The sequence below is a fragment of the Labeo rohita genome, chromosome 16 (assembly GCF_022985175.1).
Source record: "Labeo rohita strain BAU-BD-2019 chromosome 16, IGBB_LRoh.1.0, whole genome shotgun sequence".
NCBI lineage: Eukaryota > Metazoa > Chordata > Actinopteri > Cypriniformes > Cyprinidae > Labeo > Labeo rohita.
In genome coordinates this window covers 33,002,102-33,023,423 of record NC_066884.1, presented here as the reverse complement: position 1 = coordinate 33,023,423, position 21,322 = coordinate 33,002,102, and the positions used below count along the sequence as shown (strand labels likewise).

Genomic DNA, 21,322 nt, shown 5'->3' with positions numbered 1-21,322 from the left:
TTAAAGGGATAGTTTGGCCAAAAATGAAAATTCTGTCATTAATTACTCACCCTCATGTCATTCCAAACCTGTAAGACCTTCATTCATCTTCGCAACACAAATTATGATATTTTTTGATAAAATCCAAAAGCTTTCTGACCCTCCATAGACATCAACGGTACTACCACGTTCAAGGACCAGAAAATTAGTAGGAACGTTGAAATAATAGTCCATGTGACATCAGTGGTTCAGCCTTAATTTTATGAAGCTTTTGTGTGACTTTATTCAGCAATTTCTTTACTTCCTTGTCAGTATGATGAGCGTACGTGAGAGTACCATGACGTATGAGTATGTATTCCTCTGCTCACAAACAAGGCACAACACATCAGGATCCTGTGTCAGCAGAACCACACACATTCGTTGTACTGTCATGAATGTTTGTCAAGCACTGACACGGTTGAGAAAGAATTGTTGAATAAAATAATTAATTTTGTTTTCTTTGCGCACAAATAGTATTATTGTAGCTTCATAAAATTAAGCCACTGATGTCACATGGACTATTTTATCAATGTCCTTACTACCTTTCTGGGCCTTTAACGTGGTAGTACTGTTGCTGTCTATGCAGGGTCAGAAAGCTTTCAGATTTCATTAAAAATATCTTAATTTGTGTTCTGAAGATCAACGAAGGTCTTACAGGTCTGGAATGACATGAACATAAAAAAAATACATTAAAGCTTTTTATAGCAAATATTTAGTAAATAAGTGTCTATTTACATTAAGTGCAAATATCCGCCTTGTTGGCGGAGACTATTTACACTAACTCCGCCCACCAATGTGTGATTGGGCTAGTCAACACTATGAAAGACGATAATCTAACAACAGCTCCAGTGGCGCAGATAGTAAAGTGCATGCCGTAGTCATTTTTGACATGATCGACCCGGGTTTGAATCGATTAGGGAGGGCTTATATTGTCCTAAGATGGCATCTATTTAATAATCTAAATTATAATGATAATTTGCACTCAATACGTTATTATTGCATACTGTTTTATAATGTACTACAATACTGAGGTTCAGATCATTGCCACTATTTGCAATAAGTAGTATAAATAGCAGATAATACTGCTATTTTAACAGTGTAAATAGAATATATTCCTCTCCGCACTTATTGTAAATAGCATCTATCGCTATTTGCACTTAGTGCAAATATCCTCTATCATTATTTACACTTGGTGCAAATAGCCGCTGCCTTTAGTAAATATTTAATCTCCTCACTAATCAGTTCAAAAGACATAAATAAACATATGCATGTTCATAAAAAACAACTGTAAAGCAACTTTAAAAAGACATTTTTACAATAAAAAGCCTCTACTAAACACACAAGGTACAAGGTATTTTTGAATCTGGTTTAGAAGATAGTCATAGTTAAGTTTTTACATGCTTAGTTGTTTCCTATTTATTCGATTTCTTCAGTTCTACCGCACTCCTTTCAATTTGATCAAAATTTCATTTGAGGTGTTTACATGAAGCCTTTTTGATCAGAATAACCCATCAATCCAATTACAGACAGCACGGGTGCATGTAAATGTAGCTACTGTGTGATTTGCTATAGTTTATTTACAGCCAAACCAAAATTTATTCAGACACCTTCTCAGTTTCTCACATTATCACAATTTATTCACTATAGTTTAGAAAATGGTAAAAAATATGACAAGAACTCTTTCTTCTAAGAAGCTGTGTCAGAACAAACTCATCTTGATAATGTCAGATAACTTTGATAGAAAGGTATGTAATGGATTACAATTAACCAATAATTCAGACCTAAACTGTTTGTATAACAATATTTACACAACTATCAATACTTTGTTGACCAATTACCAAGCAATGCTTAATTTTGTTCAGTCTGTGGTCTAAGAAGGTTGCATTAGCAATTAAAGAAAAAACACTTACGCAAAACATGGTCAGGTCAAAGTGTCTGAAAAAATTTTGGTCCCAAATTTGTATCAATTGTACTGGTAGTCCACTGTATGAAGAATAATAAAGGTGTAATATATGTGTAAAGTGCAAAGATCTTCAGTTAAAAGAATAGTTTAATTCAGTAGTAAAGCACCCCTGTAGAAAACAGTGACGTCATCATCCAGGTCAGTTCAGTTCTTATCCATGAGTGTCTGTACAGTTAATTCAGTAATATTGCTAAATATTTAATGTCCCCAACTACGCAACCCAGAGGCAATAGTGGCAAGGAATCAAGACTCCATTGGTGACAGAAACGGGAAAAACAAAGATTGGCTGAAATTTTGTAGTACATGTCTGAGTAGTCTTACCTTTAGTGTTGTCTAGAATACGCTTGATGAGCACAGGGTATTTAGTGATGCGTTGAGTGACGAGCAAGATGCATTCTTGGACACCATGGCGGCGCAGTAAGGAACCCCTGCTTACCCGCTTTACAGCAGCACAAATGTTAAAAAATATATTTTATTAAACACAATCTAGGCAAAAAACAAGAAATTCACTAGAACCTTATGCTAACATGCATGTCTTTCTCTGGGTGCACTCTTACCCGTATGAACTGCTGGAACCTCTTGTCACGGGCCAACAGCTCCTTATAGAGTTTTACAGCCTTCAAGTGCCGACTGCAGAATTCAACGTAGCATTTCCTCATGTCTTCTGCATTTTGACCTGAGAACTGAAACAATAAAATTCATAAATTCATAAATTCATAAATTCATGTCAGAATTAAAACAAATGGCTAAGGTGCACTCAGAAAGCAGGAACAATTTAACTAAGCACTCTGAAGGGTGCAAGGTATTATGTCCATATAAGTGTGTTTAGTCTATGTTTATATCTGTTACAACTGTTGAGGCCAAATAAATAAATAATGTAAAATCAAAACAATAATAATAAATAAATTAAATTCTATCGTTTGATGACCCTAAGAAAATCATTCTGCAGTGCACTTCAAGTGCAATTCTTCTTAATATTTTGTCTTCATTTTTACATTACATATAAACCCTAAGACCATAAATATTTTTAGTTACAAAAAAATGAACAAACTTCCATTATTAAAAGTGCTTAAAAAGAGTGTTCACCTTATCTGATTCACAATATTGATTTATATTTTTTTAAGCGAAATATATTTTTTACATTTTATTCTACGACATAAAATTGATCAGTAATGTTAATTTTTTAAGACTTCTACGTATCTTAAAAATTGTGTACATACTTGTCATCACACGTTAAGGTGATCTCGTTATGGTGTAATTACATAAGTACTAAAAATTATTAATTAGTAATAAGTAATAATTATTAACAACATGCTATAGAGTTAGGAACAGGGCTTGGTTAATGATTAGCTGCTAGTAATTATGCACAATTCACTGTTATTATTATAGCAAGTACCAACTGTTCTTATGTGAGCTGTATGTTAGAAATTCACCTGCTCCACCAGTATATCTCCAAGCTTTTGGATGGTGAAGTTGCGGGTGCTGCTGGGAGCCAGACTATTGTTTCTTCTCTGCAGTAGTTGGCTCAGGAAATTTGAGTGAATAGACAGCAGCTGATCTAAGCAGGGAAAGATGGCGTGAACTACACCCATCTCCATCAACACCTCTTCCAGCATTCCTCTGCGAAACACCCCCTCCATGATCCGCAGCGTACGCACATGGTTGAACTCTGTCTGAATCAGCTCTGAAAGACACAGATGCACTGATTTATTGAAAGGCACATACGTTACAGTAGTACAAAGGCTGCATTTACACTAAGGATTATGCACAGATCCAGTATTTTGACAAATATTTTGTCTTATCTATTTATTGCCATCTGATTTAACTTGCTGACTTGTTAACAGACACATTAAATGAATGTGTTGGATAAGGGAGATATACAGTTGGAAATAGTCCAGGACCAATGTGAATAGGCCTTAACACATCACCAGAGCCAAAACTTATTTGCTCACTGGATCGCTTCACATACTGCGTGACTAAGATTGGTAATTTGCCATGCAGATGTGAGAGACTGCAATGTCGAAACATTAAGAGGAGAATCAGACAGTGTTTGAGGTTTAATCAGGTGTGGATTGGATTTAGACACGCATTTACAAGCGGCCGAAATCAGATGCCAAACACTGATTCTGATAAGTGTTTTTGAGGCTTGCATGCATGTAGCAACATAACATCCATCCCAGAACTAGTTGACAATAAAAGTGTATGAAAATAAAAATAAAAATGAGTCTCACCATATATGACGTCTTGTCTCTTGATGACGTCTTTGCGTTGAGACTGTAGATAAGATGAGTCCACAGCCAGACTCCAAGAATCTGCCTCAAAATCCTTCCCATCTTTTTCCAGCTCCTCCAACATTGATGCATAATACATTTCTCCTGCAAAAATGTTTGTGAGAACACAGCAAACAAACAAAAAATATATATATGCCTTGCAAAAGTATTCATACCTCTTAATTTTTTCATTTTATGTTGCTGCCTTATGTTAAACTGCTTTAAATTACTTTTTTCCCTACATCAATCTACACTTTATACACCAGTGTGACAATGTAAAAACAGGTTTTTACCATCTTTGCTACTTTATTAAGAATAAAAAACTTAAATGATTCTACTGCATAAGTATTCATACCCTTATCTAGGACACTTGAAATTGAGCTCAGGAGCATTCACATTGCTTTAACTACACTTCAAGTGAAGTTAGCCTGTGGCCATTTCATTTGAATGGTCATGATTTGGAAAGACACACACATCTTCATAAAAGGTCTAACAGCTGAAATTGCATATCAGAGCAAAAACTAAGCCCTGAGGCCAAAAAAAAAAGGTTTCACAGAAGCATGTAATCTTTGTGACCCTTAATGGATAAAGTTTGAAACAACCTGGAATCTTCCTAGAACTGGCCTCCTGGCCAAACTGAGCAATTCATGGAGAAGGGCCTTGGTCTGATGAACCTCAATTCCAATCATCATGTTTGAAGGAAACCAGACAATGGTTTCAACAATAGTAAAGTGTGCTGGAAGCAGCCCTATGCTGTAGGGCTGTTTTTCAGCAACAGGGACTGAGGGACTCATCAGAGTAGAAGAAAAGTTCAATGCACCAAAATATTGAGATAGCCTCACTGAAAACCCAGTCCAGAGCATTCAGAACCTCAGACTGGGCAAAAGGTTCACCTTCCATCAGGACAATGAGCAAAAGCACATAGCAAGACTGGTTTATATTCACAACTCTGTGAATGTCCCCAGAGCCTGAGCTTGAACCCAATCAAATGTTTCTGGAAAAACCTGAAAATGTGCATCTACCCCCATTCAACCTGACAGAGCTTGAGAGGTAAAGAGATAAGAAGACGGATGTCAGATAACTGACAAATGCTGATGAGCAAATCTTGTTGCATCATAGCCAAAAAGACTATAAAGGTGCTTCAGCTAAGTACTGAGTTAAGGGTATGAACACTTATGCAATGTACTTATTTTCATTTTTTTATTTTTAAAACATTTATGAAGTTGTGACAATTCTGTTTTTGCTTTGTCATTATGGTGTATGGAATGCAGATTGATGTGGGGAAAAAGTCATTTAAAGCAGTTTAACATAAGGCAGCAACATAACAAAACGTGGAAAAAAATGAAGGGGTATGCATACTTATGTAAGGCACTGTATATATACACATCTTGAGTTGTACCTTCATCATTGAGGGATTCCATGGACATGGCTCTGTTCCTGAAGTTCAGAGAGTCTGTGGAGTGAGACAGAATTCGTCTCAGTCCGACAGGAGAATCATCATTCAGACCTCTGTCAGAAAAACAAAAACAAGCAAGCATTAGTGAATGAGGACTTGGTAGAGGCGCTGTAAAAAACAACAACGACAACCCTGCACTCACGTAAAAAAAACTGTATATTTTTTGTTAAAAAATATTCTGAAAAATAGTTTAAAAAAATTAGTGGCCAAGCACTTATGGCAGGCCATATAACTATTTGAAGAAAAGTTTTTAAATGCGGAACACTAACAAAAGAGAGTCTTCTTACCACATTCTTTGTGGTAAATATGAGGAAAGATCCCCACACATCTTAACATACGTATCTAAATGGAATTATATATTTAAAACTCTAGAAAAGTTCATATTTGTTGCCTCCAGCTTGTCTATATTTTACTGCTGCATTCAATTCTAATATACTATAATTATGTTCTTAATTTATACCACAGAGTTGTTGAATGCTTAATTCTGGTTAGTTGACAAACCACTATATGAATTTTTATTACTATTTTATCTATAGAAAGCACACTTTCTTTCTTTCCCTCTCTCTGCACACATACAGAAACATGCCTATCCACAAAATGTAGTTTTTAGTGACATTTCAGAATAGCAAGGTGGTAACAATAGCATTTTTGAAGCAGTTAATCATACATATATGCTATAAAGAAGCTGCTGCTGAACACGGTTGAGAACCACAGACTCATGAATTCAGCGGCTTTTCATCAGTTATTCCTAACTTATATGACATCGCTCTATCATTACTTTTTTTTTTTTACATTACCTATACTTCATTTGACATGATATTTAATTCAAACACAGTAATAGAGAAGTCACCTTTCCTCTTACTACAACACAATTCACATAATTAACACACTGTGTTGCTGGGATCAAATTCTTTACCCTGCAATGTTATTGGTGGAGACGCTCTTGTTGAGGGACAGCGTAGAGCGTCCTTTGCGGGAACCGAGAAAAGACTGTCTCAACGTCTCTGATGGGTAAATGGCTGAACTCGGCCTCTCCTTTAATATTGGATCTGGAAAAAAGGAAATACTACTAAATAAAATCTTTTCTTTTATAAGAAGACTTGTTTAAACACCACAGCAACATACTGCAATAAAATTACACATCAGATGACACTGTATTGCAGCTAGTTACTAAACAGTTATTAGTTTAAAGAAGTTGCATTATTATTATTATTATGAATTAGTGACAGGAATCGGTCATATGAAAGAAAAAAAATCTAGAAATATTAGATAAAAAGATGTGAGAAATGACAGAGAGAAACTCACTTTTGCTTCGGAGGGCCACATTATGTAAAGTTGCGGCGTTCCTGACCAGAGCCAGCCTCTGTTGCTACAATTCATTAATATGTTATATGATTTCATATGAATTAATGCAATGAAATAATCACATAGATTTAACAATTTGTGAAACTAGGCAATGTAATATGCTAAACTATCCTAGATAAATGAATTTGTTGATTCAAAAATTGTGCAAACTCATTGCCTTAATTCACGTAACATTTATTAAACTAAATTTTGAGTACTCCTTACTTATTCTCAGCCATAAGTACCTACCAGGGTTGGGGTCAATTCAGGAATGAACTCAACAATTCCAATTCAAAGAAGGAAATGGAATTGGAATTGGAATTCAACAACAATTACAGGAAACAGAGTTGGAATTGAATTGGAATTACAGGAAGTGGAATTTAATTCAGGGAAATTCCACTGAATTCCATTTATTGCTGTTTCTGAGCATTTACTTGTGATTGCATTTAGAGACATAGATTTGAACTTTATTTATGATGCTTTACAAATACCAAGTAATGTATGAAATAGAGTTGATCAAATGCAAGTAAATAAAAATGAGAACTGTACATTATGAATTAATAATTGAATGACAGTGGTGATAAGTTTCTGGATGTACTATACATTCAATATATGATTACCACATAATATATGTCTCAACTCACAAAAAAAATGAGTCATGTTCATTCATGTATTTCATTCACTTTTTATTGCATCGAATTATCATCATTTCCTGAAAATTGTCATCGCTAAGATTGCATCTCTCAGGCCTAAATATCTCAAGTGGAATTTAGTGGAATTTATTTGATTTCAATTCTGTTTCCTGGCATTCCAATTCAATTCCAATTCCATTTCCTGTCAGCTGCATGCAATTCCAATTCCAATTCCATTCCAGGAAGTGAATTGGAATTTACCATTAATTCTCAATTCAATTCATGAATGGCCCCAACCCTGGTACCTACGGCAGAGGTTCTCAGCTTTGGCCCTCAAGGTCCACTTCCCTTTAGCTCCAACCCTAATAATACACACCTTAACATGCTAATCAAGGTATTCAGGATTACTAAAAAGTTACAGGCTGTTAAATTTGATTAAGGTTGGTGCTAAACCCCGCAAGAAAGTGGACCTGGAGAGTTGAAAACCCCTGACCTACAGTATGAGAGAAATCTCTCATTTCTTCATCAGTGGTTTAAAGGGGACACTGGATACAAAATTCACTTTTACACGGTGTTTGCATATAAATGTGTCTTAGCAGTTTGTGGACACAACCATGCTACAATGATAAAAATCCATTCACTCCTTTTTCCCCCTCTTCCAATGAAAAGAGGGCATGGTGAGCAGAGCTGTGAACAGAGCTGTTTTTGACAAGGTAAAAAGGGTGTTGTTTTACACAACCATTGAGGGATTTTTACCAAAGTATGATACAGATATTTCATTAAGACTCATACCACCTTGTGGAAAATGGGCATAAGATGTCCCCTTTAAAGATTAACTAAAGTCGTATGGGTTTGGAACAACATGAGGGTGAGTATATGACAGAATTTTCATTTTTGGGGGAACTAACCCTTTATCTAGGTTTTCTCTACTACCTCTAGGTGTCAGTATGTTATGAAAGTCTACTCCATTGCCTATTAGTTATTACAGACAATTAGCTGACATTTATCAATCTGTATTATTGGATTCCATACGAACACTAGCTCCCTGCATCCATCTGATCACAATGTTGACTTCTAGACAAAAATGTAACATTTAATCTAATGTGAAACTGTAATTTTTGATATTTTATATGCAATTGGACAAACATTTGGTCACCAGCTCAGTGTTATACTCATTAGTTAATTATCCTCCCTCTATTGCCTCTTACCTTCTGTTTCATTTTGGCGCAGTTGGCCAGTGTGTCACGGCAGCGGTTGTGAATGGTCACATTGCAAGCTGTTAAGACAGAGAAACAAGAAAGAACATTACTGATTATTACTGTTTGAGGAATCCTTTTGACTGTGGTTGATTTCCAACATAGCTGAGCTAGTTACTTGTCTCTTGTATTACTCCCTATTATCTTTCCCACATAATTAAATCAAACTCAAATCAATAGTTAATGTGCATTTATATATTTGGAAAGCAGCCATGTAATAAGAGGGACAATCTTGCGCTCACGGTCCTGATCACCCTGGCCCCAAGTAGGTTATTTCTTACATTTCTTACAATGTTTTCATGAAATACTTGATTGGTGTTACAAAAGCTGTCATTTTACCTTTGTTTTATTATTAACTATATGAAAATAAAACTATTAAATAAATGAAATTAGCTTAGTCAGTGCCACTCTGATTTGCCAATGGTGAAACAAAGGCCATTTAAATCAATTCAATAAGATTGAATTCTGATCTCACAATCATGGAGACTTGATCAGATAATCTTATTTCCACACAAATGTCAGACAGCAAATGCAGCACAGAGAAGGTGTGTTATCTCTTCTGTGTATTGAGTGTCAGTGGGAGTCAGTGTCATCTCTCCTGTGAACAGACGTATCTTTGTTCTGGTCAACAGCAGCTCCAGGCGACATCTCTGAGCTCTGTATCTGATTCACCGGACAAGCAAGTGTATGTAATCACATTCAGACACACATACTTGCCTTTTCTATCCCCCACCCTTAACCCAACCCTAAGCAGAAAAACCCACAGAAACCTTTTATCATTTCCTGAATTTCAAAAAAAAAAAAAAAAAGTCATCATCATGAGGACCAATGTCATACATAACTGTGTATATAAACCATAAATACAAACACACACAAAATAATAATAAAAAATAATGAATAAAATTGTATGTATGCCTTTTTTCACAATGTTTCTAATGTCAATTCATGCAATAAACATTTCGGAAAAAATGTGAAAATATGGTCAATAAAAAAACTAATCTGTAAATGTCATTCTGTTAAACAAGCCACTCTCTTTCCAACTTTACACAAAGCTAGAAAGCATTGTTTAAAAAAAAAAAAAAAGTCAGTTCTTGTAGCCAGTCAGTGATATTGAAAGTTGACAAGGTCAAACTCATTGATTGGAATTAGATTATTAGAGCTATCTAGACAACCATCTGACCTTCATTGATTGAACCACAAGATTCCAGTCAAATCAATGCTATTGGACCCCTCTTGACTTTGAGTCAGGAATTAATCTCATTTGTAGCCTATTTTAGTCCAGATTCAGACAAACAGTAGACTGAAACAGTAGAACAGTAGGTTCCACCATATTGTGTTATACAACAGTTAGTTCCTGTCCTTATATTACATTGACAAAACAGCATTCCACGTACTGGTACTTAGTCCAACAACACTGGATCTTTTCAGTGTATACAGCACTTTGCTTATCTGTGTTTGCACATTGCAGACAGGCTGTCAGTGCTTTTCTTAGAGGTATTATTGATTTTTCTGTGACTTTACAGCTTAAACAGTTACACCAGTAGGTGGATACAAGTTCTTTTTTGTGTAACCGGTCGTTATGTCTGATGTCACACGTCACCATTTCTGGGTCCAAATAATGCGAACACACAGTGGAGATCAAATTTAGAGAACAATCTATAAATACTCTTTTTTTTCTGAAATATTGTTTATCTTCATCGCTCTAAACTTCGAAGGAATATTAGCTGTAGGTATAACACTGTTCTACTAACATGTTTAACAAAATATCCAAGGCATTTTAACAAAAAACATTATTTAGTGGATAACAATAATCGAAATTAGAGAACAGCAACCACTGTAGCACAAAAAATGATTAGAACAAAAATTACAGAAGGTTACAGCTGTCAGAAATTAGCAGGAATTGTAGAGGGCCTTGTTTTCAATGACTTCAGCACATCTGCAACCACAGGATACCACTAGTTTCTCACACTGCGCTGGTGTGAACTTGGTCTACTCTTGGTCTACTCATCTTTTACTCTCCTCCATAGTTTGGTGGGTTTCTTAGCCATAACTTTGTCACCAAGGATTTTTAGTCTGGTTTAGATCAGGACTCCGGACCGGCCATTTTATTATTTCAATGTTCTTAGCTTCAAGGAACTGATTTACCTGTTTTGCAGTGTGATGGGGCATTATCTTGCATGAAAATTGAAGGCTGACTGGGAGACGCTTCTAACATGCGTTAACAGACAGATCCTAGCACTGAACTGGCTAGCAATTCCAGCTGCAGTGTTGAACTAATTCCCCATTAAGAGTCTCTGCATAATCCTGTCTTTTTGTGCATTTGTCTTACGTGGACAATCAGTCTTTTTTGGGTACTTGAATTATAAAACTGCAATATTCGAGAAATCACAGATTTGGAATTACCAACTTCTCTTTCTACGGTAGAAGGGGTCATCCCTTTCGCATTCATCTAGACAACCTTCTGTCGCAGAGTTTCAGTCACCTTAGAGCCATCTTGCAATCTCGGTGAAAATAAGAGGAATGCTGCTATTTAAAGAGGGTTTGTCAGATAATTAAGTAAATTAGCACCAGATGCCAGATTAACAACAATAACTTGGAGGTATCTGTAAGTGTTCTCTAATTTTGATCAGAGTTTTTTTTTCAAATATCTCATTTAAGTTATACTGTACTTAAGAATACAACTAATTTACAAAAACAATAAACTGCCCTTCCACTTCTGTTAGGATAACTTCAAAAAGGACTAAGCCAGGGGTGCCCAAACCTGGTCCTGCAAAGTTTAGCTCCAACCCCAATTAAACACACCTAAACCAGCTAATCAAGTTCTTACTAGGCATACTGGAAACCTCCCGGCAGATGTGTTGAGGCATGTTGGAGCTAAACTCTGCAGGACCTCGGCCCTCCAGGGGGCTGTTTCATAAAGCAAATTTACCAAATAAACCAGGCTCATTTCAGTTAGTCTGACTCACTGTCACTTGATTTAGTTTTAGAAAGCAAATTTACCATAGCACACTTATGCTGGGAAACTAACCTGGTCTGGAGCAGGCTAACTGTCAAACTAAGCTAAGTTCTTATAACACTGACCAATAGGAATGCACTGATATTACCACTGACTCTCTCACATACAATTATTTTTACTTTATTATCAGTCAAAAATAAAAGTACACACAAAATGCAATCAAATAAATAAAAATACAGGCTACAACCGATTGTATTTAATGAACTGTGCCCAGAATTACTTTTTACGACATATGAAAACATTTTAAAATAGTTGCTATTTGTGCATTCAGTTGATCAGCAGTTTCTAGCAATGCAGGGTTTTATGACAGCTGTACCTTTATGATTATTAGTAGGGCATTAAAACATTACAATCTAAAATTGCTCTTTGAAACATTGATGCACTGAAAACACTAAATAAAAGTTAAAATCACTTAAATTAAAAATAAACAAAAAATAACAATAAATAATAGAAAACAGACTACATTTTAATCGGTAAGAGGATTTACAGTTACTGCTATCATAAAAATACATTTAAATGTAGGATTAAAATTCTACATGTGTCATATTTAATGTCCAACAATGCAATGGTGGATCGATTTCATCCATGATCGACATTAAGGGCTGACATTATCTTGACCCACTGAACCTGGAACCTGGATCAAATTAGTGCGATTGCATGAACTTAAATTGCCATTTATGAAACCGCTTTAGTCCAGATTGAATTGAGAAGTTATTTCAAGTCAGGTTTTGACTTTAATACCCGCTTTTCTTAGCTTATTTTATGAAACAGCTCCCAGGACCAAGTTTGGGCACCCCTGGACTAAGCCATGACCTTGAAATTTAGGAAATTCTAGGTTGTTCTCCAATTTTGATTTCCACTGTACACTCACAGTGTGCTGTAGTACTAACCTTTATCTCAATGCCAAAATCTCAGCTGGCCAGACAGTGGGGTTGCATGATTAATTAAAAAAAAAAAAACTGTGATATGGCTTATTATGATTACCAAACTGTGCTGCAAAGTTTGAGCGTGAAACATGCATTTGGGAACTAAACATGCACCAACCATCTTCCCAAACTTCTAATGAGAAGCACTTTTCAACAAAAGTAATTTTAATTTAGTATAAACAATAATAACAACCGAATTATAACTGACTGTAATAGCAACTTAACAATTAATGAATTTATATTTACAGTCATGCATTTGGCTTTTATCCAAAGTGCATTCAAGGCATACATTTAGCTCATGCATTCTTTGGGAATCCCATCACCTTGGGTGTCTCTATTGCGGCATGCTCAATTGTCTGAACTACAGGAATGCTTAATGTTTTAAGTTTAACACAATGAGAAATAAAAGCAATTTTATACAATATTTACTCAAAAGATTTGAAAATGGTGAAATGTTCATTATTTACTGACAAAACTGTCAGTAGAGGCGTAGACAAAAAAAAGGATCTAGCACTTTTCTAAATCAATCTTAATCAGTGGACGCTTATTGCCTCTTATCATGCTGATAATCTTATAAGTGGCCTAATATTGGCTGATTAATCAGCCTGGATGATATATCTGCCTAGTTTGCTCTGACTACTGCCACTGGCCAGAGGATAACCAGCCCCAGACTGAGTCTGGTTTCTCTTTTTTTTTGTGTCTTTTTTCTTCATTACTGTCACCTGATAAAGTTTGGGTTTCTTGCCACTGCCACATTTTTCTTGCTTAGCTGAATTTAAAAAAGACAATTAATATTCAGTTATACTATATCAACTTAACTTCACTGACTACAAATTTTAAACTAAACAGGCTAAATGATGACACTGTTAACTGTTATAAAGATGAATAATAGCTGTTATAATAGCTGAATTGAACTTTCCATAATTGTTTTACGACAATAACATTATTATTTATCCAGTTTATTAATATGTAGCTGCTTTAAAACAATATGTATTGTATACAGCGCTATATAAATATGTCTTAAATATTAACCCGTATTTCATAAAACAAGCCTTTGTAAATTGTACAAAGTAATCATTAATTGTAACAGGGCAAATCCAGCGTTATGAATGTGACATATAAATGCTTAGAGAATGTATGTGTTACCAATATGCCAAACCATCTGGTAATATTTTAATGAACCCTTGTTAATAGAGTCTAAACATCAGAAAAATATCAGTGCATTATGGATGTGACAAAAAAGGACACCGTTTTTGAGAGACTACATACTTTGTAGGATTTCTGCGAATTAAAATGCACAAACCAGACACAATAATACCAAACAAATAGAGATGCGATGGCTCTTCACAGAACATATAATTGTTATTTTATTTTAATTTTGATGTGTCTATTTATGAGGAATATGTACTGTTATGGATGTGACAAGCCTGAAAAAAGCACTTACCAGACTAAGGAAAATCATGCACTAAAAATAAAAAAAAGCTTTAAAAACTTTAAGAGAGACCTCACATGGATATCTGAACCACCAAATGTTGACATATGTGCTATCAATATAGTAAAAACCCTTGGTAAAAACTGTATTTTTTTGATGGTAAGGTTACCATTTGCATGGAATTACCCATTAAATATGGTTATATTTCTATTATGAGCATTTGTGTGAGATAGTGTGCATGTGTTGTGTGTGACAGACTGTGTATTAATCTTTCTAATGCCTCGATCCCCTGATGCTCAGACTCCAGATTACGGGTGTTACAAAGGAGGGGAGGATTTTGGGTAGCAGCTGTGCACAAGGCAAAAGGGGGGCTTTGTACATAAAGATAACAAAAGACCTCCATTCTGTACAACAACAACAGACTTCAGAAGAGGGCCATGCAGAATGAATCCATGTATTATCTGTCTGGGTTCATGCACTTAGGTTTTACATCAGATTAAACAACATATCAGCTACAATTATGTTTTCCTTTTAATGTAGGTTAATGTAATTTAGACAAATTAAGAAAATATAACCCATTCAAGCATTTATGAAATTAAGCATAAAACCACTCAAATATTAATGCAGTAAATTATCTGGTTTATTGACATGGGGGAAAAATAAAACCAATTCAAAAGCTTCATTGTACACAATAAGTGTGAATGTCAGTCTCTCAGTTCCCCTCCTCCATTTCACCTCCACCATGTTATCAGCAGTGACAATGTATTCAAACCCCCACAATCCCTAACTCCTAAAAACTATAATTATTCACCTGCATCTGAATAAATGCATTTGCTCTAGGCAAAAACAGCTGCTCTCTGTGCTGTGCTAATGAAGAGATGACTTCCTTTAATTTTCTGGACTGATACAAGCCTTCAAGGTCTCTTTCAATCCTAGGTTAAGCCAGTGTCAACCAGTTTAAAGAAATCCTGCTGTGTCCTGAAGCAAAATGATCATGTTATATGAAGAACAAATCAAATCGCTGATCAACTTATGTACATGCAAATCCCTAATGAAATATGTGATATATGTGTGATGATGTCATGGAGCTGGTTTACGCTACCAATATTAGGTATACCCATAAAATCCCTATAAAAACATATTATATTTTCCCAAATTCCATGTTTTCCATTTTAATTTAATTGTTTTAATGGTTTAATTAAAGTCTAGCAACCAAATAGGATGTCACAATTTCATTCAAAAACCTTTAACAATTTAAGAATTGACTACACTTATAACAATAATAACGCCCTATGAAGATTCACTATACAACAGTATTATTTCAGTCATAATTTCCTAAACCAATTTTTATTTAATTTAAACCAGATTTTTATTTTGGCGGGTTGTAATGAAGATCTTTGACTTTCTGTGTGAGAGTTTCATGAAATTAAATGGTGAAATGCTGGTGAAGTGACTCTCAGAGCAGCTCTAGAGATACAGAGTTGATTTTTAAATAGCAGTCTTTTTGCAGTTCATTATTCACAGACACTAGTCCATATTGCAGTTTGACTAAATGTACAGCTCTACTTTTGATTTATTCATTCACATTTTGTCAATTCCTTAATTTGACATTCCACTTAATATTCCATCTGCATTTTCCATACTGTGGAAATCATAGGGGCCCTACTATATGTACTTCTTGCTACTGCCTATGGATTGACAAAATATCAAATATCTTCTTTCGTTCTTTTCAAAACGTTCAAAAGTTTGGAACAACCTGAAGATGCGCAAATAATGACAAATAATTTGTAAGGTGAACTATTCCCAAACAGCCTTCAGTAAACAACTAAAAAAATCGTAATAGATTGTTCATAGATTCTGATTACTCTGAATGGCAAAGCAGCTCAAGGTGCATTTGTGTGTATCAGGGTGAGTTTGCTTTTGTTTAGCCTGACGCATATTTGTTTCAATCTCGGTATGAATAGACCATTTATAAGACTGAAACCACATAGAAAGGTATAGCATGTGACCACATCACATTTGTATTGGAAACGCTATACACCCTGAATAGGTCCACAGCAGTGAAACACTGCCTACTCACTGCCTAATCTCATAATATGTAATCGTTATGGAACAAGACGGACTACAAAAGAATTTAACCCTTGTGCGCCAATAAAAAAAAAGTTACACATAGGTCCTTAGTGGACAAAAATGTCCATTTCAAAAAACTGTCATAAAGCTTGGGAGCACAGATTTAGGTTTGGTCATTTTAAAGAGGACCCATGGCAGATTATTGTTGAAGTAGAAAAAGTTTAAAAAGTGAAACCAAAAAAATATTATAGAGGTTTAAGTTTATGAAAATGCTTTATGAACAATATCTTATATAAAATATATATTTTCTGAAACATGTCAAACTTGCTGGAAAATTAAAGCCATAAATCTAAATAAGCTGTGTTCCAAATTTGAGGTTGATATCTTAAAAAATGAGCTTTCAGGAAGATTTTGTTTGGGTGCAGTACCAGATTTTCCCCATTAGATGCCAGCAAAACTCCACTGGTGCACACAGTGGTTGGATTTGTGATTTGCAGTACAGAGTTTTTCTCTCTCAAATATTACAAATACATGCACACACACACATTTTTTTTATGACAAACATAAAAAGCACACTCTTACATCCATACCAACACACCCACACACTTATAGCTGCATTATTTATCCAATTGGCTCTATAATATGCAGAAGCAGAAAACAGGAATAAAATGAGTATTTGTTTTATAGGCCAAACCTGAAACAAATGGCACTGGTAAAGAATCTAAACACATCTGGCAAAGAAAAAAATTACATTTTTGAAAAATTGTGAAAAATTAAATTTTAAAGCCTTGCCAACAGAATTAAAGCCTGTTAACAAAAACTGCATCGCTTTACAGTTAAATGGCACTGCGATTAAAAATTGCAGTTTTAATGAGTTTCAATGGGGACATTTTGGAAGTTCAAACTCAGGGCACCAAACAGTCTATTATATGGAGAAAAATCCTGAAATGTTTTCCTCAAAAAACATAATTTCTTCATGACTGAAGAAAGAAAGACATGAACATCTTGGATGACAAGGGGGTGAGTACTTTATCTGTAAAGTTTTGTTCTGGAAGTGGACTTCTCCTTTAAGGTCCTGAGAGGCAGGACCTAGTGTAAAATAGATTTATTAAAGGAAATGGGGGTGAAATATGATGAATGAATATAATATTGATCAAATTCAAATGTAATATGTAAAAAAAATGTAATTGCAGTTTTATTGAATTAAAAGGGTACTGTTTTTTTCCTTTTACTGTTTTATAAAATGTACAGTTTGCTGATTCAGGTAAACTTGCTGATAATTGGCTGATAATACATTCATCAAACTCTGAACAGCACCTGCGTCACAAAGTATCTTGACTAGAATTGCCTACCAAAGACACAAATCCATTCATTACAAACCACACATACCCTGATCTTCACACACCAGCTGAGAAGCTAACAATTCTAGTCCTTCCAACTGTGGCGATTAATAAACCATTTTTTACAGTAAAAACAAACAGGTAAGGACTTGGGCTACAGAAATCAGCTAAAGCAGCAGCAGCGGACCAATTCAAAACATTTTGCTCATTTAAATAGGCTGCATGCAGTTTTTAAAATCTTCCAAAAGAATTATTGTTCTTATTTTGGTAATGCCTCTGGAACCAATAATACACTCTAAAGAATGGCCAACTTGTTTGTAATTGAGACAATCACTTCCTTAAGGCTTTGCACGAAAACACACTGCAAAAAGATTTTTTTTAGACGAGTCATACTGCTGGCAACACGTTTAACATAAGCAAAATCTACCTTGTCTATGTCTACTACCTTCTTAAAAAGGGGGAACAATATGAATGTTACAACTCATCAAAATCAGATGTATCTGTTACACTTTTTTTGAGGCGGCAAGCCTAAGCTTTTAATCTCAAGCTTTTTCAGTTTGTCTCTTACCCATTCCTCTCTCTCTCTCTTAACTTTTTCATGCTCTTTAGCTTGCTCCACTTTCTTAACTTGCAACATCCTCTGAACTACCCTTGACTGATTCAGGATACAACAGTATGTGTGAATAAAGCAGTAAATGTTATGCAATGACAGAATAAGTGGTGACCTTTTTTGAGAAGGGGCTGTGTATGACAGACTTTGAAGTAGACTTATCAATCATCATGTTTTAGTGTAACTATAATGCATGTTACTCACTGGGGCAGCTGAGGGCTTCTTTTGCAGTGATGCTCTTGTTGCATGCAGAGCAGAGTGTGGTGGCAGAAACACTGAGGGAGGTGAACAGGTGACCATTGCTGTAACGTGACTCACGCTCCTTTGTCTCCTTCTCCCGTGCCTTCCGCTCTTTCTCTTTGTTCTGCACACAGAAGCGTTAGGAAAAAGATGAGTTGTGCAAGTATAGCATCATAGCATATCACCATACACTACAATCACAGCATTCATCATTCACTACATAATGAAAGTCACGTTGTCAGTGAATTCTCACTTACGCACACTTTGCACATCAAATTACGAAAACAAGAAATGACTAAAAATCCTGGTTGATGAAATCAATGTCACATGCTAAAGTATATTGTTCTCTGGTGAAGTCTTTAAAAGACATTATACAGTCAAATCAAAAATTTTATTCAGACACCACATACAAGTTTTGATATTTTTTACTAGTGGGTGCAGGACAGTACAGTTCTTTTTTGTGAGGATAGCACAATAAAGTAAACTGTGACATATTATACCCAAACATTCTTTGTGTAACTACCAGTCACTCAGTGGATTCTCAGTAGACTACCAGTAAAATTGCTAAAAAATTTGGAACCAAAAAATTGATTAGCCACTTTTACCTGACCATGTTATATTGCATGCTTAGTTCTTTCATGGAACTCTAAATGGCGCAGGCTGATGGGTTGTTAACATGACTGATGACATTCACAGCCTTATATGACTTGGCACAAGCTGATTGGTTCATGTGGCGTACGCAACAAATGAGTTTGCACCTATACCTTTAAATGGCTGGTTGGCATTCATATGAGCCTTTCACAGCAGCGTGCTTTCAGAGTTCCTCTGAAACCCTCTACCTCTTCCAGCTCCATCAGTATAGATCTGCGCTGGGTTATTTTATATGCTATTTGTGCAGCAGCAGTATGTCTTAAATACACTGCAAGAATTAGATGTTTTGTTTCCAGTCAAGACTTGGAGAAACTTGTTCATGTCTTTATCACCAGCAGGGTGGACTACTGTAATGGTCTCCTCACCAGCCTTCCCAAAAAGACTATTAGACAGCTGCAGCTCATCCACAACGCTGCTGCCAGGATTCTGACTAGAACCAGAAAATCTAAGCATGTCATTCCAGTCCTCAGGTCCTTACACTGGCTTCCAGTTATTTTTAGGATTGATTTTAAAGTACTTTTACTCGTTTATAAATCACTCAATAGCCTAAGACCTAAATACATTGTAGATATGCTCACTGAATATAAACCTAACAGACCACTCAGATCATTAGGATCAAATCATTTAGAAATAACAAGGGTTCACACAAAACAAGGGGAATCCGCTTTTAGCTATTATGCTGCCCGCAGTTGGAATCAACTTTCAGAAGAGATCAGATATGCTAAAACATTAGCCACATGTAAATCCAGACTCAAAACTCCTCTGTTTAGTTGTGCATTTACTGAATGAGCACTGTGGTATGTCCAAACTGACTGCACTATATTTTATGAATCATCATAATTTTATGTCATTTTAAATGTTCCTTGTTTTTATTGTTGTGATTATTTTTATGACTATTTTAATTTCTTTTATGTACAGTACTTTGAATTACCATTGTGTATGAAATTTGCTATATCAATAAACTTGCCTTGTCTTGCCTAAATACTCACAGCACCGTATCGCCATATGCTTTGGCAGTAGCAGGTTCCTGTACCTGCTTACAGCAGCAGCAATAATCTATAACTACAGCAAAAACCAACAGCAGCAGCAATTCAGCAACTGCAGCGTAGCAGATCTATTCCGCCAAGACCAAATACATTAGCATTATCATTTTCATTACCATGCTAAAATCTTCTGAGAGTTGTCATGGAAGAAATAGCTTTCTATCAAAGTTAACTGATATTATCAAGATGAATTTATTCTGACAGTTTGTCAGGAATATGGACCTGTTTTGTTGTGTTTTTCCCTCCCCATGTGCTCCCTGTGACCTAGATTCTCCCTTGTTTCATTGTTATCATTGATTTCAGGTGTGTCTCGTTAATTGGTTTGTTTAGTTGTGTATTTATAGTGTGGTCTGGCCCTTGCTTTCTTTCTGGGGTTGAATGTCAGTTTTTGTACTACGTGTGTGTTCCTGCCTGTCCTGTGTTCCCCTGTCTCCGCCTCCAGCTTCAGAGCCCGGGACTCCGCCCTGGCCTGTTGACCCAGCGGCTCCACCATGGCTCCTAGCTCCTCTCTGCCTGGCAAAGCCAGTGGACTGCCTTCCACCATCGCCGCACGGAGCTGGAGCTGCAAGTGATGTCAGACCAGGTGCGTGAGCCGGCTACGACCCCGCCACGAGAAAAGAAGCCGTGGCCGGTGAAGTCGCAGAGAGGACTGCACCATAGCTAAGGGTGTGCTATCTGTGGATCTGGGCCTGTTAGAGGTTGAGGGGGTTTTCGAAATGGACTTATATGCCGACCTACCCCCTCTCAGCCCCCTGTCAGCCTTGGTTCGGCCATGGAGGCCATATTGGAACTGTCTGTCAGCCTTGAGAGCCCGGAGGCTCACAAATGCCCGCCCACCCTCCCACTTCTGCCTCCTCCACCGTTGTGGTCTGGCAGCCCCTCTGCTCACCCTCAGCCCACCATCTGTGCGGTGGGCTTACCGCGGGTCTGCCAGTCTCCATCGGCATCGTGGCTGGAGGACCCCTGTCTCCGCCTCCAGCTTCAGAGCCCAGGACTGCGCCTCGGCCCGTCGACCCAGCGGCTCCACCATGGCTCCTAGCTCCTCTCTGCCTGGC

General features: G+C 36.3%; 1 protein-coding gene across 1 annotated transcript in view; it reads right to left on the bottom strand.

Annotated features, from left to right (window-relative positions):
* Positions 1-21,322, bottom strand: part of arhgef2 (rho/rac guanine nucleotide exchange factor (GEF) 2) — a 46,326-nt gene that overhangs the window by 12,017 nt on the left and 12,987 nt on the right. The window contains exons 2-10 of the mRNA XM_051131723.1: positions 18,538-18,697; positions 8,892-8,959; positions 7,013-7,076; positions 6,624-6,756; positions 5,651-5,760; positions 4,213-4,356; positions 3,415-3,665; positions 2,539-2,664; positions 2,303-2,420 (exon numbers count right to left, since the gene is read on the bottom strand). Coding sequence (XP_050987680.1) covers positions 2,303-2,420; positions 2,539-2,664; positions 3,415-3,665; positions 4,213-4,356; positions 5,651-5,760; positions 6,624-6,756; positions 7,013-7,076; positions 8,892-8,959; positions 18,538-18,697 — 1,174 coding nt within the window. The remainder of the gene's footprint in view (positions 1-2,302; positions 2,421-2,538; positions 2,665-3,414; positions 3,666-4,212; positions 4,357-5,650; positions 5,761-6,623; positions 6,757-7,012; positions 7,077-8,891; positions 8,960-18,537; positions 18,698-21,322) is intronic.